Below are 18,809 nucleotides of genomic sequence, written 5' to 3' on the forward strand. Positions count from 1 at the left end.
CCGGCGGACGCCCGTGTGTTGTGTTCATGTTGGTTTTGGCTTGGTTTGCGCGCTCTCCGCTGCTTTTGTTCTGTACGAGTACTCGTGGCGTACTGGCGGCGCCCTCGCGTCGGCAGCTTTTAATTTATGTGTCGCTCCGGCGACGCGCGGCCGCGCTGCTCCGCGCCTCCTTATGTTTTCGCAGCCGTGGCGGCGCGGGCGCCGGCCGGCACCGCGCGCCCGGTGCACGGATTAATAATTAAGTTCAAATTATTTAGATAGACATGAAATATACAAGAGATTGTTCCGTTCGGCAATGTTTCGGTTGGGGACACCACGTATTTATTTGCACCGGATGCACCGGCCGGAGCAGCGCCGAGCCCCGCGCCGCGACCGGCCGCCCTGGCGAAGGAGCGGCTCGCACTTGCATTTGTGATATAAGCTGTACTGTGTAAGGTTGAACGCGCGGGGCGCGGGGCCGGCGCGGGGCACGCGGCCCCCGGCCCCGCGACCCGCGCGCCTAGTTTATAAGTTCTTATTGATTGAAATGTCGACGCTTGCCTACCACGAAACTATTATTTAAAAGAAAGTTTAATGACGTAGCCCAGAAAGACTATTGTAAATACCTAGCTAATAATTATATGCGATCGTATTTTGTAACCGCAACGCGCCGCCACGACACGGGGCACGGGGCGGGCGTCGGTCGAGCCACTGGCCCGGGCCGCCTCGCGGTACCTTTGTAACTACTACCGTGTAAGCCTATTATTATATTTTGATTACTGAAATATATTTGAAAATCACGTCTCGTTTCATTGGCACCACCCGCTCCTCCCCCCCCCCACGCCTGCCGGCCCCGCGGGGCAAGGAGAAAAGAAAACACACATTTCATTTTAATTGATTTTATTTTTTCTTCAATATTAAACAATACGACTCTTAAGCAGTTACAGTACAGGTTACAGCGTAGCGTAGGATTCTTTAGTACAATTTACAACATCTTCGTGTGAGATTGGTCTCGCGAACAAATTTTATTAAAAAGCGGGCGCAGCGGCGGCGCGCGCCGCGGGGGGCCGCTGACAGAACAGTGCAATAATAAAAGCCCCTGGAAGAAAATGTTCTTCCAGGAATTTAGCTAAAATAAATTAATACTACAAAAAACGTCTTCGCACTAAATGCAGGCGCTGTGCCTCCACCCCGCGCCCCCCGCTGCGCTCGACGGACTCTGGCTGCGCTGCGAAATCAATAAAAAACCTTACAAAAATATCGTCATCTGGAACAAAAGGCAGCGCGCCCTGTGCACGCAGCGGGACGTGAGCTCGCGCGCACGCACCGGGGCGGCGGGGCGCGCTGCCCCAGTGCACGCGCCGCAAAGGAAGCCCAAAGCGCGTGTTGCGTTCATTTAGTGTGGCGGTACGGGCGGCTACGCTAAACTTTAAAATACATGGCCGGTTTGTTTCGGTAGCGGTGGCACCGTCAGTTTGCAACAACTCCTCCTTCTCCTGCTCCTCCTCCACGTTACATTACACGTAAGTTTAAGCTTGGGTTACCGGCGGGCGCGCGGCGCTCACGGGCCGGCCAGGGCGGCCGGCGCGGCGTCGGCGCGGCGCGGCGGCCGCGGGGCGTCGCGGCTCTCGGACGCGGAGCGCGGGGCTCGCGCGCCTGCCGCGGACAGCTCGCGTTAGGTCGGCCGCCGGAGCGCAGGCCCGGCCCCGCGCGCGCCCCCCGGCGGCCCGGGGGAGGGGGCGGGGCTCGCGCTCCGCGGTCAGGGGGCATAGTGACCTGGCAGATCGCGGCCGCAGCTCATGATCTCGTGGTCGAGTGACGCGGACGCCGGCTCGGCGGCGCGGCGCGCGCGGCCCCCCTGCTGCAACCGCAACACTCATTACTGACGCACGAACACCTCCCGCAGCAAACCCTTCAGCTAATAATGCAGGCGGCACCAACTGGGGCCTGTACTGTACGCGTGCGCACTTGCGCGAGTCGGAGTTGATACTCACTTTGTATCCGCTAGAGCCGCTGGTCACGGAGGAGCTGGAGCCCAGAGCATGCGTGCCGTTCTGAAAGCAGTTTAGTCAAGGAGTCAAATATTTTATTCATCAAAATCATCATCGACATTTCAGCCGCGTGTCGTTGGACATGGGCCTCTCCCAGAACCATCGTCAGTGTAGTGTCGGGACAACTTGGTTCTTGAGTCCAATTGTTTTAGCGATCGATGTGTTTATAGAAACTTTCGATCTCGTCTAGTATCTCTCCTTTGGTCGATGATATGCTGCTACCTTTTGCTTTCAGTTTCATAACTGGAAAGAGAAGCTGATAGCATAGCGTCTGACTTTACCCAATAGACTCGTCCTTTGTTTGCGAAGGAGACACTGGAGCCTATGTTCAGCTCTGCTTTTTATTTTTGTTATAATTAAAAAGTAAAAACTCGTATTTGTTTATGGAGCTGCTTTCGCAATTCCGCGTCTCTAGAAGATCGCAGTCGTGGCGCGCGTCGTTCGATGGTTGTTGAGGTTCATATTTACGGCTGAATTAAAAATATTCAGTGCGCACCTTTCAAACAGCTCCCAGTAACCACGAACACCAGGCAATCGAAGCTATAAGAGAGTTCGAATTAGAAGTTTTCTGGATTTAGGATATCAGGACAAGTGAGTCGGGGCGACTGCGACAACCTTTCACGTTTACCTTCAATTTTCAATGTTGCTGTTTTATTACACATTCACATATATAAAGCTGCCTCCACCGGGGCAACCCCGGCCTGGGCATTCACTTTGGGACAAACTAACAATACCGCGTGCACACACGGGCGGGCAAAGGCAAGCGACGCGCTGCGCACCTGCTCCAGCTGGTCCATGGAGCTCCTGCTGGGACTCTTGGCGTTGTCGAACACGGAGGAGTCGCTGTCGTGGTCCGACTGCTGCGGCGGCTCCGGGCTGTCGGGCAGCTCGCCGCCGCCTGCACACGCACACACGCACGCGCTCCTGAGAGGTCTGACTTAACTGCAGCTTCACAGAGTTTGAGGGGCCCTTGCTAACCTGGACTTGTATACAATAAATCATTACTTATAAGAAATTCACTGGATGGAGAACCCACTCAGGTTTTAGCTCGTTCAGACGGACGCTCTGAAGATGATTGGTTGCGTTTGCGGGTAGCTTTTTATAGGCAGGTTAAATATATACATACATATTATATATATATATATATACATATATATATACATAACCTGTATTACGTAGGATGTCATTCGTGCAAATCGCCTAAAAGACCGATCTCCGCACTCACCGTTGTGGCCCTCCGTCACATTGGCTAGTGTGCCTTTCGTACACCTGCCGCAAGCTTTTGAGAAGAGCAATGGTAATCAATGACTAAGTTCTCGTTTTGGATGAGCTCTATCGGCTCGTTTTGGGTAAATAGTATATAAGTAAATGGAACATCAGGCGGTGCGTTGATGCGCCCGCTGCCGATAACTCCAGAAGTCTCGTCAGCGCGTCGCAGTCCCCGCTGTCCCCGCTGTCGGTGGCAGGCGCAGCTCACCGTGCGGGTGGATGGGGCGGCGCTGCGCGCGCGGGGAGGGCGGGTGCAGCGCGGGGGCGGGGGCCCGCCCGGCGCCGGGCGCGCGGCACACGGCCGCCTGCACCACCTCGCACACGCGCCGGAACCGACGGATGTTGCCTGCCGACACGCACACACGCACACACTGTACACCGTCCGCCGCTCTAGCGCACGCTCACGTAACTAATCGACGTCACCTCCGCCGCCCTCTCACGTAAATCTATTGCTATCCTCTACGTCAAAATAAATATAATGTCTGGCGGGCGCGGGCCCGGCAGCGCGCTGGGACTGTACAGGGCGGTGGCGGTGCCGGCGCGTGCGCTCACCCGACAGCAGCGTGAAGGTGATGGCGTACAGGTACTCCTTGCCGTTCTCGCCCGGCGCCTTCGTGATCGTCGAGATGTCCACCTGCGTCCGCATACACAATTCATTACATTATTATGAATAAAACCTATAAACACATTGTAATATCGTTTACTTTTTAATGTATGTTGTGGTGACGAATGAGAAATATCAAATGTCAAGGTATTGAAATGATTCATTATAAATGCTAAGGTTTGTTCAAAGAGCAGCATTATTCACGTTGTGTATTTTCATTTGTGTACAACAAACAAATGTGTAACGAGCAATGAGACAACGAGCAGCGACGAGCGCGCAGCCACGTGAACGAGCGTTAGAGCAAACGTGCAAGTGGACTGATTCCGACTGGAATTACAAACGTAGACAGATAATCCTTTATTGGAATACCATCATACATAATGAAATGGACTTTATACTAAAACACATATAAGTTTTTACCCAACCCTACATATGTGTTGGTCGATGCACAAGATACTCCAGGGACTCGGGATTTGAAAGCAGATAAAATTAGTAATTACTTATTATTGATTATAAGATGACATGTACATAGGTTGACGACCTCGAGTTAATGTAATTGTAGTTCTAGTTTTTTTCCCGGTGTAATTCTATGTGCGTGTATGATTCAAGTAGTATTAAATGTAGAATTCTGAAAAGGCCTCTTCTGAGTGATGGAGGGATATTTCAAACGACTTTAAAAAATATTTACTACGAAAGTCCAGAATAAAGAGAAGTTTATTAGAAGAATTTGTAATTGTGCAAAGCTCCACGTTTCTCACGTGTCTACATTTCATGGGAATTGTTGAATGCAGACAATGGATCCGCTGCACGCGGTTGTAGCGAATGTCCTTATACTGGACGAGTCGCCTTGCGGCGTGCGCTGTTAACATTTTGATGGTATTCTAGTGCACAAGAACGAGTGTCGGGCGGCGGGCGCACCTGGAAGCGGACGTGGCGCTGGAACATGGCGGGCGCGTTGGAGCCGCGCTTGTACTCCACGCGGAACGACATCGGGCTCAGCACGCTGTGCGACAGCTCCGCGATCTGCGGGCCAAGCGGCGCGGGTCACACACGGCTCGGTCAACAGCGGGCTCGGCGCGACACAGCAACGTAAAGTTATAAAGTAAACTGTGCTTAGCCTGCTGCGCGAGTAAATGGACTGGCTCTCACGCTGAGGAAGGCGTGGATGAGGTCGGCCTTGACGGTGGCGAGCGGCTTGCCCTTCACGAGCGCCGTGAAGGTCTCCTCCTTGTCGGCGGCCAGCAGCAGCGACCCGAACCACGAGCGCTTGGTCAGCTCCGGCGACGACTCCGGCGTCAGGTGCACCTCCTCCGACGAAGCTGCACCGCGTCGCGCACAAACACAAGCTTTGTGAGAACAGTGTGTGACAAAGAGGTAAACCTTGACGTCGCAATTAATGCACAGTGCGCGACGTCGAAGCAGCAAGGGGCATTGGGAATAGCACAAGAGGCATTCTTTGATTTGAGGGATGAGCACTCACTTTGCATCTTCCGGCGGTGGAATCGCGGTGAGCCGAGGAAGGAGTTCTTGATGGTGGCCAGGCGCGCACGCCACGGCGCAGCCGCCCCTCCCGCAGCGCCGCCCCCGCCGCCGCCCGCTGCAGACACACCGCGCATCACCAGCGGCACGAGCACGAGCACGAGCTCGCCGCTTGTGTCACATTGTCAGCAAAAGTAAAAGCTAAGAGGCGCCCAGCGCCCGCCGCCGAGCGGTGTGGCGACTCATCCGAGCAGGTCGCGCTTCGACCTGTTTCCTTACACTTGCCGCGCTGAATACAAATGAACCTGTAGTATAAGTAACTGGGCTTGTACCTGTCAAGGTGCCGAGGTTCGGGAAGAGCGAGGGCTGCGCGGGGGACTGCGCGGAGGTGGGGGGCCCCGGGAGCGACGACCTCTCCCTCGCTGCAACAAAACTATTTCTATCAAGTATTCTATGAATGTACCTTTTCTACGATGAGTTTGCGTGCGGTACCTCTGTGTGTGTGCGTGTGATGTGCGTGCGCGGGGCTGTGTGGGCGCGTGGGCGCGGCGCCCAGCAACGGGGACTCGTTGATGATGATCACCGCCTCGCCCGGCTCGCCGCCTGCAACACACCCCGCAGCCTCGGTCAGACCATGACGAAGTGAAATCATTTTATTGTTTACTGTTCGCATTTCAAACGTCCAACAAAACGCAGCCATGTTGTTTTTAATACAACACAAGATAATGCAAGGGTTCGCGCCGAGGTTCGTAAAGGTGGACTACCCGCCGCACGGACCCCACCCCTTCGAGCTAGGTATATATCTCGGTGCAAACTGCTTGCAGCCGTGACAATAACATGTATTAGCTGACAGCCTCGTTGCTGGTAAAGTAGCAGAGTGCTAACGGCTTACGGGCGCGCGCTGCAGCAATGGCACCGGACGATGGGTTCAGTTGGCTGTTCAATTTGAAGCGGATGCTGCGCATTCGCATTTCGCATGTCCGCGTGCCTTCGGGTGGCCGTCAGTGCGGGCCTCAGCTCGCAGCGCTGCGGGGCGACGCGCGTGCGTCCGGTGTACTTACTTATGTTGAGGCTGATGGTGGGGCCGGTGGAGTTGGCGCGCTGGTGGTGGTGCTCCCGCACGGACGGCGACGCTGCAATCAAAGCACGCGCAAGTCAGTTGCATTGTCTCTGCTTTCATAATGTAATGTCCAGAACCGTTGCAAATCTTCCGGCTTGTTCTGATTGCGAGGAATGGGTTTTTATGTAACAATGTGTTGTGCGCCTGTCAGTGCTACGTAGCGGTTATTAATGTCATTATGGAGGCACACCGTACCCATGTGCCATGTGCTGTGTGTCGCGTGAGTCGCGTGTGCCATGCGCCGCGTGTACTCACCGAGCGGCGAGGCGGGGGAGGCCGGCGTGCCGCCCAGCGACGCGACGCGGTGCGGCGCGTGCCCCGCGTGCCCCGCTGCAACACGTCGCGCACGTTAACTATTGTACAGAACAAACTTGTGCGCAGCAGTTGCCTGCATCGCAGACGGCAACTTTAACCACTAATGCTCCGCGGCAGTCGCCGGCAGACGGTGCATGTGTTCACACATCAGAATTATTACCAAGAGCTCAAGCTTCAACCATTTCTCGATCACGTCCTCCTAATTGAAGATTTTTTGATTGACTCTTGTTACACTGACTGGCCATTTGTTTCCATCAATCCCTTTTTCGACTTCAATCTTACGAATAAAAAAAAATTTCAATTAATCACCAATTCAAAGATCCATGTAAATGGCTGCCTAAATAAAGATATTTTGAGGTGAATTAAACGCTTCACATCTGCCACCGCCGGGAATTGCGATTATCAAATTATTCTCAGATAGGCCCCGTTTCATTTACTAATTGAATGCGCGTCAGTTTCTGCGAATTGGCGGCGGCAGCTCTTACGTAGATATTTTCCTGGATATAGTTGGCTAGCTCTCAGGTCCCTTGGACTAACGCTTCATGGGTTGAAAAGGTGTAAGGGCTATGGACAAGTTGTGCAGCTTGGGATGTCAATTAATACTCGCTCAGTATTCCGAGTCAGAGGCGCCCGAGAGGACCGGACCTCGACCTGGTCATTGCGACCGCTTTGGGAGGCGTTAGCTGAGAAGACTCAAAAATATTCCAGCAACGCTTTAGTGTGTGGTATGTACGGCGTGTAGGTGTGTATGCGTGTAGGTGTGTATGCGTGTAGGTGTGTATGCGTGTAGGTGTGTATGCGTGTAGGTGTGCGCGCGTGTATGCACCTGGGGGGCTGGCCGCCAGCTGCGGGGAGCTGCGCCCCTCTCTCCGCCCCGACGACGACCTGCTGCAATAATATCATACATACAATAACCCAGTCCAGACAACGCCGCACCTGTCTGTTATGCTAATTATTGGATTTGATTGAATTAAAGGGATTTATAATAAGATTATCAATCCTTTTAATTCGATCAAATCAGAAAGACCATCAAAGTTCTACGTTTTCCTTTCGTTTTATATCAACGGGATATGTCCAGAGGAAGTTCCTGAGATTCATTTAGTGTCGCTCAAAAGTTTACCTTCCTAATTAGAAAAGTCGCTGCGACCACCATCGCTGTTTGAGCGACCCTTCAGGAGCGGGGGCGCCGCCTACCTCCTGCCTTCAGCGACCGGTCGATCGTCCGGGGCTCGCGCAGCTGCAGACCTCGTGGCAACTGCGAGGTTACTGAATATGCCCCGCGTCGACTCTAATTGCCGGTGCGTGCATTCCTTATGCAGGCCGCAGCCAGTTGAACAACGTAATGGGTCACATCTTACACTTTTCCACACGAGTGTACCGGGATTCGAAACGATTATGAGCGACACATTTTTCCTTTGAGTTGAAATAATTTATATATTTTATTGTATATTCATTGTTAGATACATACGTTTAACTAAACAATACAAAATTTTATTATTTATGTTATTACAAAGTTGTTTCATGTTATTATAAATGTTATATTTAACATTATCTGTACAACCATTCGTAATATTTTATTCTAGATTTCTTTAAATCAAAACTTGTATCGAACTTTTGCTACTGTTGTTATGATAATATGTAAATATCTGCTGGCTGTAAGTTTTTACATAAGAAATAAAATAATTGATCAGCAATGAGGTCGTGAGGGGTCCGCTGATACCTGATTTGTGACCTCCGCGGCGTGATGGGCGAGCCCTCGCTGATTTGGCCGAAGTGCGCAGACTGCCCGTTCACCTGCGCACCGCAACGACACGTGAGAACCGGTGACGCACAACAAAAGGTTTGAGAAAAAGGTAAACATTGATCAGTTCCACTGTTCATCATGATTTAGTGAACATTTGTGCACGACAACAGAAGAATGCTGTACATTTGATATAAACTGCAATTAAATCGAGCTTGGTTACCAGTGTTCTTCAACTAGAAGCGACGAGGGTAACGCACGTGCCCTGATCTGGGAAGAGCCCAGGACAGAGTTGTGTTTGAACTAAATCGTTTGTTTCAGAAGGTTCTGGTGCATTGATGCGTACGCGTGCCGGGGGTCATGTTCATTTAGCGAAAGTTTTATGTACAATGACGGAGCAGTACGGCGAGGCTACGTATTGTCTCCGCTTCTCTTGAACATTACGCGGCGACAAACAATTGTAGAGCCCATGAAGACTTCGTTGAGGACGTAAAAGTACATCGCCACGCTGTCAATGCGTGTGTATCTTTTAATAATAGTGAGGTGCGTGCGTGTGCGTGCGCGTGTGTGTGTGCGTGTGCGCGTGTCTGCGCCGGCGGCTGACCCGGCAGGTGTCGAGGCGCTTGCGCGGCGGGTCCGGGGGCGGCTGCGGCGCGGGGGGGCGCGGCTCGTCGTCGCGCGCCGGCCGGCGGCGCTTGCGCTCCAGCAGCAGGAAGTAAATCACCTTCTCCGTGTTGTGGCTGCGGACAGACGCGTCACGGCACCTGCTTACATGCCCGCCCGCCCAATAGCCTCCACAACAAATTTAAAACATTTACAGCTTAGGGCATAGGTAGCAGTTGTAAGATTTCATTTATAATACTTTTAAAATCAACGTAAAATTTATGGAATTTATCATGTGTAAACATGTAATCGACTCCTAATTTGCCAACGCCATTGTGTCTCACTAGCATAATTACATATGCGTCTTCATATGATGTCTTACGTACAATAAATATACACAAAAGGAGGAATGACTCGAAAACTAAAATCTTACGGAGCTTTGAGAAGATGACAGGCTTTACTCCCACTTTTATACCAGAACAGTGACGTATGACAATATTTGTTTTCGCTCCCGACAGATGGTCACAATCTGAACGCGGGCCCATTTCCACCAGTCGTATTGAAAATCTATGGCCTATGTCTAACAGTGAACGCTACAGCTGAAACGATGCTGATGAGGAATGATGAGGCGATGACGTACTGCGGACTGAGCAGCTCCTGTATGAGCTTGTCGCGCTGCTTGAAGCAGCCGAGGCTGCAGATGGCCTGCAGCACGTCGGGGTCGATGGCGTCGGCGCAGGGCAGCACGCGCGTCTGCACCACCTCCATCATGGGCAGCTCCTGCTCCAGCTCGCCGCGCCCGCCCGCCGTCACCCACGGGTGCCGCGTGATCTCCGCCAGCTGCCGGGACAAGCGGCGTTTTGGCGAATGAATAAACATCTCACTGCTTATTTATCTTCAATGCCTATTACAATCCCCGCGGGGTCGGGCACAGCGGCCGCTTGTGTGCAGCACGGGAATAACGTGGCAACAGTCCAATTAAAAAAAAAAAACTAGAATCAGATAGAACTCCCTACAAGCTAAGGAGTGTTGCGAGGAGGCAAGGCGCTGTGGATGCTTAACATAAAACCTCTCATGAGGTAGCAAGGCTAGGGAGCTTCCTGATGGACTTCGGTTCTGTATACCACAATTTCATCGGATTAGGACCCGCCCTTAAATCGCTTCGGCGAACACTTCATGAAGTGTTTAGGCTCAAAGGCGCCCACGAGGGGACCTCAACTAGGGTTGTCCCTCCTCGCTAATGCCAGGTTAGCATTTGGACTCGAGAGCGCCCGAGAGGGCCGGACCTCGACTAGGTCGACTAATTAGACTACAACGTCGGAAAAACCCAGTAACGCTTCTGTTTAAATGACCGGGCACCGGCGGCACACGAGTCGACCTCGATGTCGACGTCATTGGTATTGTTCGCTACCGGCTGTTACTGTCGCATTGTTGCCTTTTGTTTTACATTCGGCGCTAACGCCACCAGGATGTACCGCTTTATTATTAAGGTATTAAACTAGTATAAAAGTTATATGTTATATTATATAATATGTGTCACTTGAGAATGTGCAGAATTTTATTAAAAAGAATGTGTTTTTTTTTTAAATTTGGTTTAAATATTGAAATGATCCAAACGTTGCCTCTCTAACTACGCTTGCGGAAGAACTTCGGAACGGACAAGAAGTGTGGAGCACAGCCCACAGCACAAGTTTGTGTAATTATTTGTGAAAAATTTTTAGGGCGACAAGAGCGCACAACGCGACAAACGCTACGCTAGCCGTTTGTAACAACTGCAGTCGAATCGCTCGAGCCGAGTTCAAGAGAGTTCGCGGGAAGGTGCGCTCGCGCGCGTGCGGCTGCGTATACTCACAGTCATCCTCTTCTCGGGGTTGACTTCGATCATGCCGCGCAGCAGCTGCTGGCAGTCCGGCGGCACGAAGTGTGGCACGTGGAACACGCCCCGCTTCACCTGCAACCGGCAAACATTCAACATTAGCTTTGTTACATACATTTCAGATTCGTTCAAATTTTCATAGCAGCGGCGCGACCGCGTGGCACACGCACGTAGGAGAATCGTTTGAACTGTTAACCATGTTCGGTCACTCTTGGATATTGAAACAGAGCCTACCTTCTCGAGCAGTTGCCGCAGGTTGTCGTCGTCGAAGGGCAGCGCGCCCACCAGCAGCGCGTACAGGATCACGCCGCACGACCACACGTCGGCGCGCCTCCCGTCGTATTTTTCACCCTGAAGCACAACGCGACACATTATTACTAAAACTCAACTTGTTTAAAGCTTACGCTGTCATTTACACCGCTGTGTTATTATTCTAGAGAACAACACGACAGAGAAATTCACGGCCACCGCTGTACCAAGTTTTCTCTCTAGTGTCCCATACGCTGACGGCGCCTGCACTTGTTGGCTGCTCTTATAATTGAGCCCGCGCATGCCTCACCGTAGCCCTGCAGACGGTTGCGGCTGCGGTAGCTGATACGCGCCGCGGACGTCGCGATGACTCGGTCAGCAAATTCAGCCTCGGGAGCACGATCCCAAAACTATTGTACGAGTTGAAGAAACGCGCGCAACCAAAGTGAAAACAGTCATTGTGCGAACTGGCGTTAGCTCTTATTGTAAGGGAGCCCTGCGTCAAAAAGTGGTGCTTCCGGTGAAATTATTTATTTACGTGTTTATCGAGAAAGCTTACACAGTAACTACAACACGAGTGCCGCAGTTGAGAGGATCGTGTCGTAATATTGTTACGAGTGTAACCAACACTCTGTGCGACGGTTCGGTCGCTTTCGGTTAATTTACTTAAGACGCACACAAGACCGCAGTTTAAAGAAATTTAGTTTATAATTAATACAATCGATGATGTCTGCGTGCCGAGCCGGACCAGCGCGGAGTTTCCCGGCGGCGCTACACGTCGAGCACACCCTGCGCAAACATCGATTCAATTCATTTCCAGCCTTTTAAAGACTTTATTTGATAATTAAAGAGAGTTTTGTAATTAATGTCAGGAACAAGTTATAAGACACGTATACTTTAATATATGCTCTTATAAATATAAAACCCCGCCGCTTGGAACGACACCGGCCGTGGACCGGTGCGCGGCGCGGGGGCAGCGAGCCTTCCGCCTTCTACAGTCCGTACTTCAATTCCAAAAGAGTATTTGGCCGCCATTTTGTGCGTGTTTCCTCTTCCTAATAACGCTTCAATATTTAGATTCTTTTATGAGTGAATAAAAACTTTTTTAATTGGACCGCGCCGCGCGCCGGAGTGCTTCTGTTTTAGCACTCGAAACCTCCCTCCGGCGTCATTACGCGACCGCCCTTCGACTTGCATGCGCCACTTGTCCGTCCGTAAGGTTTACCGCCGGGTGCTATTGTGTTACTGTGTGATTATTATTACAATTAGTCCCGCACGCCAACGAGAAATCAAATTCACTGGCTCTGGTATCCTGAGTCCGCAGCGTGATCTGTTGACCAAACTGTAAACCATAATAATTATGGGTCGCCTGCGCTCCCTGTGCCAATTTATACACGATACAAAACATGCGATGCGACGCGAAGGCCTGCCGTGACAGTGTAACTACTCGGATACTAGTGTTTGTTTGATATCGGCTGACCCCCCCCCCCACCCGCATCGCGAACGCCTCCTCAACCCCCTCGCGAGTACAACTTGGCGAAGTTTATTTTTAGCTAATGTCTACTCGGCTAATTACATATATTTAATCAAATCACGCACCAGCCTTCACGCCTAGGCCTTATGGTTATAACGTTGCACAAGTAGAAATCTCATATACGATGTATGGACAAAATATACGATGGCTAATTTAATTGCAAAGAAAGTGAAGTTTATATCAATTTTGTCCTCCTTGGCTAGCGATGCACTTGTCTCTGCGTTGACTCCGCGATTGGAAGCACTTCTGAAATGCTTCTTCAGGAAGAGCCTTCAGCTACTCTGCCGTAGCTCTTACAATGTCCAGAAATGTGTCAAAACGATTTCTCAGTAACGTTTTATTTTTGGAGTGGGCTAGAAAACACAAGCTTCTAAATCCGAAGTGTAAGACGGGTGTGGACAGACGGACATATTTTTTGTCATAAATTCGTGAACCAATAGCGATGCGTGGCGCGGTGCGTGTCTCGATGGAGGAGGAAACCGTTGACCCATTTTCCGAGTCTGCATCTCCGTACATCATCTTACAAACGTTTGTCGTAAATCCTTGCAACATTCGGAGTTTACAGTTGTTTCCTTTGGAACGAACTCTGATAGCACTTTGCCATCACGCGTGAAGCACGCGTCCCCCACTGGGGACTGCATTGTTTCAGGGTCATAGGCACTTGCCCAAATTTCGTCTCAAGTTATAATTTTGCCCGTGTAGTCTAGACGTCTAAGTCTAGACCTGCATCAAAACGACCCTTTAATTCTAATTAAATTGTCACTCGTTTTCCCTTCTGCTCGTTAATGAATTCCGCGCCAACTTGTTTCATTTGCAAACGATAGCTTCAAATGCTTCGCAGAGATACAAGCCATATGTTTAGTTCATGGACAAACTCTGCAATCGTCAATCGCCTATTTCGTGAAACCATTTTGCTACCGTTTGGACTCATCTCAATCGATTGACTTCCGTTTTTAAATCGCAGATACCGATGCGCTTTTTTGTTTTGATTGACGTAAAATGTTGACAGCTGCGAATAGGTGCATATCGGCGGATATGCTATAGGCGGATATTTTTAAATAAAAAGAAATGTTGCTTCGCATAACTCTTTCAGTTGTAACAGGCAGTGATGATACAGAGTTGTTAGTAGAATGGCACTCACCCGGATGACTTCCGGGCAGGCGTAGTGCGGGCTGCCGCACGAGGTCTCGAGCAGCGAGCCGGCGGGCTGCAGCGAGGCCATGCCGAAGTCCGCGATCTTGATGTTGTTCCTCTCGTCCAGCAGCAGGTTCTCCGGCTTCAGGTCCCTGTGGCTGCAACCGTGCATGGTCAGAAATAACGTTAATGCCAATAAAACGAACATGGACGTGCTACGCTACCCGAAAAGATCCAATCCAACGGTAACATGAGGTCAGAATACGCTAGAGATGTCGGTCACATCAGTGACTTCAGTTCCTAATCCTCAGTACTTATTGCGCGTGCGCAGAGTGACCTATCTGTGTAGTGCACGCGCGTCAAAAAGAGCCAAATCACTGGACTTCTAAATGGCTCACAAATCAGTATTATTTGTCCTGCGTATATACGAGTATATTTTGTTATAAAATGTATAATAAAGCATAAATAAGTGTTATATCAGTAGCTACATGTTTACTCTTTATAAAATTCTATATTTTATAACATTCCATATAATTTAGAATCCATCCAAAAGTAGTTTGTAAGGCATCACAGTGTGCGATGAGACCGCCTCGTGTAATTTGTTTTGTTATTGTTTAGATTCTATTTCATGTTCGTAGCGCGTTGCACGCATATAAAGTAAAATTAATTGTTATTATAAGATCGAGAGTACGTGCCCCAGGAGCGTTACGGTTTGATGGTATCGGGGAAGAAGAAGCGCACGAGTTCTCTGAACTGCAGTCATGAGGTGACCGGATTTTTGTTACGGAGAGCTTTCTAGACATTGGCTCGACGACCACGAGGTGTAGTAATCTAGATTCAATAGTTCTATTATTAATTAAAATTGATCATGAGAGAGTAGCTCACCAGATGGAGTGACTATGACAGAAGTCCAGCGCGGAGATGATCTGTCTGAAGAACCTGCGCGCCTCCTTCGGCGTCAGACGGCCCTTCTTCACCAGGTAGTCGAACAGCTCGCCGCCGCTCACGTGCTCCAGCACCAGGTACCTGCACACACCATCGCCCACCTCATCAGCTGCACGCGGCAAGTACCATTGAGGCTGTACGTTATTAATGGGCTCTAAAAGTACACGCGTTAAGGCATAAGGCGCGGAACACGCCCCGCGCGCCCGGCGCCCGATGGGCTCGAAGTATTATTTATTTTTGCTGCTCTTATTCTTCAGCGGATTGCCGGTTCTGTACAAACTGAGTCCAACGGTCCTGTCGTCATATCGATATTTTACTGGATTTGTAGTCTACTGAGCTCTCAGGTCGATTTACCGGACCTTCCATGAAGTGACCCCGCGCAAGCGCCCCGGAGACGAGACTCATCACGGTGTAGCGGAACGGAATACGCGTTACATGAAATGCTCTAATAAAACGCAGTGCTGCTGTTTCGCTCAGCAGAAACGCTGCAATGTCGGTAGACGACATTTGCGATGCCGTGGTTCGATACCCAAATAGATAAATACATAAAAATAGATTAATTGTTTTGCAAATAGCTTTGTTTCCTTTTAGTTTCTATAATCTATATTTCCTAATAAATCATTTTTTTCATTTGTTAAGCGTGGTATACCAAGAATAATGAGGTGCACACGCTTTGAAAGATCAAACGTTAGGGCTGGGCTAGGCGTTGCGTTCATTTAATATCTTGAGCGCCAATAGCGCTGATACTAAAGCCTACATAAATAAACCGAACCCCGAGCCGATGGTCAGAGCTCTCGAGCGCGGGTCGGCGGCAATCTCGGGCCGCGGAGAAAAGCGATGGCCCTCCAGCCGTCCTCCAGCCGCCCTCGACTCGGCTCAAGTGAACAGAGCGGCAATAAGCGATCGACATTTTTGCTGCCTACAATACTTTAATAGCCGGGCGCTCGCCGCCGCACTCCGCGGGGCCGGAACTAAACATCTCATGTACTCAAACGGGTAAGCAACAGGTGTAATATTGGCATCTGATTTGGCTCATCGGGCAGAAAACTGAGGCAAAGGGCAAAGATCGGCTGAATTCGGTTTTTACGGCATCCTACGTGTCATTGTCTGACAAAGACTGCTGAGCAAACGCGATTGACAAAAATAACGCTTCACAAAACAGAACTAGGCTAAACGAATAACTAAACGCGCGGCTTCTATAGACAGTCCTCGCGGTGTAATCACTTGGACACAACGGTATTAAAATACCTGTCGATAGTTTGTTACAAATACAGCAGACGGCTTATTGCTGATTAGTATGCGAGTTAAGTAGGAGATGACATTTAGTTTTTAGAGTTCTGTTTGACGCTGCGTCTGCAGCTGTCCAGAAGATGGTGTTGACATCCGAGAAAAACAACCGAACAACGCGAGGGACATCGGATGGTGATGCAGGCAGTTCTCGCCCAGGCTCCGGGGATGAAATTTAAAATTTCCCGGCGTGAAGTAAGTTCGTGCGCAAATGTAAAAAGTTGAAGCGAAGCCATTAAATATGAAGCGACCGCGCCGGTCAATCTTCACTAGGCGGCGGCGGAGTGATCGCCATTTGCAGCGGACAGGCGGACGCGACAGACGGTTGCATTACTAAATATAGCTTCACTGTTACATGGACTTCTGAAACTGCTTTTATGGTTTTTTTAAATAAAGCTGAAATTTATTTTTAAATTTTAAAGTGAAAAACGAATATTCCTAAAGAGATTGTTTGATAGACTGTTAAATAAAAATGTAAGTAAAATATCTCATACTTCTTTTTCGTAAGACGATATGAGAGCAGACATGATGGCGGTCGTTAATCTCGTCATAGTCTCCCTCCATCTCATACGGCCCTGAGGACCCTCACCTGATCCGAGCGTCGCAGTCTCTGGATCTAGAATCATTCACTCTACCGCTGCCAGGTTATCGGCCAACATGGCTTGGGAACAAACTTCACACACCCTCGGAAGCGGTGCGGGAGAGAACGTCGTTTTAGACATGCGACTGTCCGTGACTTTCCTTACAATTTCCAATGAAACAACATTTATCATTTCGAATAAGCTTCACTTAGAACCTCCGAAACGTTAAAACATTGTTATAATGTTCACAGCCGGGTGCGCAATGTTAACGCTACCGAGGAGGCCCTGACGACAAACTCAACAGTTATTGTTCCAAACGACAATTTTACATTTATTTGTTACAACATTTTCTACTTCTCACGTGAAAATTAACCCAACACTAATCTTAAATTTTTCTCTTAACATGTGCCTAGTTTTTCCTAATTTTTTTGCTAAATGCTAAATGAATAAATGAGTGTTTTTTCATCGAATTAATAAGTTGAAGGCAGCATCAGGCCGATGGGCCGCCGGCATTAACTGAGTGAGTGCTCGTAAAATCATTAAAATAGTGACGAACAAATAAAACAAAAACACGATTCGGCCGCGGCCGCCGCCGCCGCCGCCGCAAAGCGCGTTACTTCCGCTCCGCTGGCGCGGCGCTGACCGACTCTGACACGCCCACGTGCGGGCTGCGAGGCTTGCGAGGTGACGTCATATCGAATTAAGATTACTGCAGCGGGGAAGAACCGATCGCGTGGCGACGGCGACCGCAAGCTGCAAGGAAAGCCGCCGTGTTCGTTACTTAGCATTTGTTAACATTATCAACGTAATAAGGAGTCAAACGTGCAAACTTTTACAAAAAAAACTCCCTTAGTAATGAATATTAAATTAAAAAAGTTTAGGAAACATAAACAAATCGTAAAATCATATTTAAAGAAGAAAGAAAAGAATGGAATTGAAGATCAAAAGTTGCTATTTTTAAAAAAAAACTAACAATGGAATGATACCATAAAATTTACAAACAATAGTAATCCTTACACGGCGTCATACCGCAACATAGCCTAACACGTACTACGGTGTTTTAACTGGTAATAAAACTTGCGGATGTGTACGCAGTCGTGGATGACTTATTTGAAAGTGATTACACAACAACTGCTATTTGTTTGCGCGCCGCCCTCAGAGCGGGGCGCGTTTGGGAACCTCGTGACTTTGTTTAAAATTGAAGCAGGTCATTACGTTGATCTTTCCATTCCATGTCATATCGCATCGAGTGCTTCTCGCATTCTTCTCTTGATGCACACAAACTACATAACTATATGAGTATATACCAAGATCAATTCAAAGTGAAAAGTAATGTAAATATATGAATGAAAATAATGCAATCTTTTTTGTGTCACTTTTTACTATCATACATTGTAACGTTGCAAGTTAACGTCCCATAAATCTTAGTTAAAATTTTAACCAAAAAAATATAAACGCGAGAAACGTCTCATAAATCGCAATACAGCAAAAAATTGTTCAACCCTTAGCGGGTAACGGTACGTCTCAAGTGGCGTTGGGTCGTGGGAGCATGCTATTGGTTTAACGGATCTTTGTTTTTATAACAAAAAGTCCAATGCGCCCGCGCACCAGCACACAGAGTTTACACCAGTGCTCGGGAGAAGGATCCAGGCCTCGGTCGCGTTCACTAGCTAGGTGTCGTCTCACGCACCGACGCACACTCTTTGTGTCGGTTGCGTTCACCAGCTATGTGTCTTCATACGCGCCGGGGCCAATTAGAATTTACGTTATAAATTCACGCCTTAGTCCTCATTCTCTGGGCATCATTTAGTTCACGCCACAACCTTTACATCGCCTCGCACCCCAAAGGTGTGCGAGTTTTAGACTGCAAAGTTTATACTGCGAGTTTTAGACTGCAAAGTTTACACTGCGAATTTTATACTGCGAGTTTTACGCTGCGACTTTGATATTGCTACGTTTATACTGCAAAGTTAATACTGCGAGTTTTCCTCTAAAAATTACCTACTATCATCGCGGAAGAAATCATATCAATTAGCCCGGAA

The 18,809-nt window shown here is 49.3% G+C and overlaps 1 protein-coding gene across 1 annotated transcript in view; it reads right to left on the minus strand.

The window, feature by feature from the left end:
* Positions 1-1,738: 1,738 nt before the first annotated feature.
* sff (sugar-free frosting) overlaps positions 1,739-18,809 on the minus strand; it is a 36,505-nt gene continuing 19,434 nt past the window's right edge. Inside the window, exons 4-23 of the mRNA XM_068766047.1 lie at positions 14,840-14,980; positions 13,962-14,112; positions 11,272-11,388; positions 11,014-11,112; positions 9,802-10,001; positions 9,163-9,298; positions 8,538-8,611; positions 7,644-7,702; positions 6,758-6,832; positions 6,444-6,515; positions 5,875-5,985; positions 5,715-5,804; positions 5,384-5,500; positions 5,053-5,222; positions 4,822-4,926; positions 3,852-3,933; positions 3,508-3,645; positions 2,810-2,928; positions 1,974-2,033; positions 1,739-1,840 (exon numbers count right to left, since the gene is read on the minus strand). Coding sequence (XP_068622148.1) covers positions 1,739-1,840; positions 1,974-2,033; positions 2,810-2,928; positions 3,508-3,645; positions 3,852-3,933; positions 4,822-4,926; positions 5,053-5,222; positions 5,384-5,500; positions 5,715-5,804; positions 5,875-5,985; positions 6,444-6,515; positions 6,758-6,832; positions 7,644-7,702; positions 8,538-8,611; positions 9,163-9,298; positions 9,802-10,001; positions 11,014-11,112; positions 11,272-11,388; positions 13,962-14,112; positions 14,840-14,980 — 2,218 coding nt within the window. The remainder of the gene's footprint in view (positions 1,841-1,973; positions 2,034-2,809; positions 2,929-3,507; positions 3,646-3,851; positions 3,934-4,821; positions 4,927-5,052; positions 5,223-5,383; positions 5,501-5,714; positions 5,805-5,874; positions 5,986-6,443; positions 6,516-6,757; positions 6,833-7,643; positions 7,703-8,537; positions 8,612-9,162; positions 9,299-9,801; positions 10,002-11,013; positions 11,113-11,271; positions 11,389-13,961; positions 14,113-14,839; positions 14,981-18,809) is intronic.

The sequence above is a fragment of the Battus philenor genome, unplaced genomic scaffold (assembly GCF_028537555.1).
Source record: "Battus philenor isolate CCGP_79_NKW_IND1 unplaced genomic scaffold, ilBatPhil1.0.hap1 SCAF_20, whole genome shotgun sequence".
NCBI lineage: Eukaryota > Metazoa > Arthropoda > Insecta > Lepidoptera > Papilionidae > Battus > Battus philenor.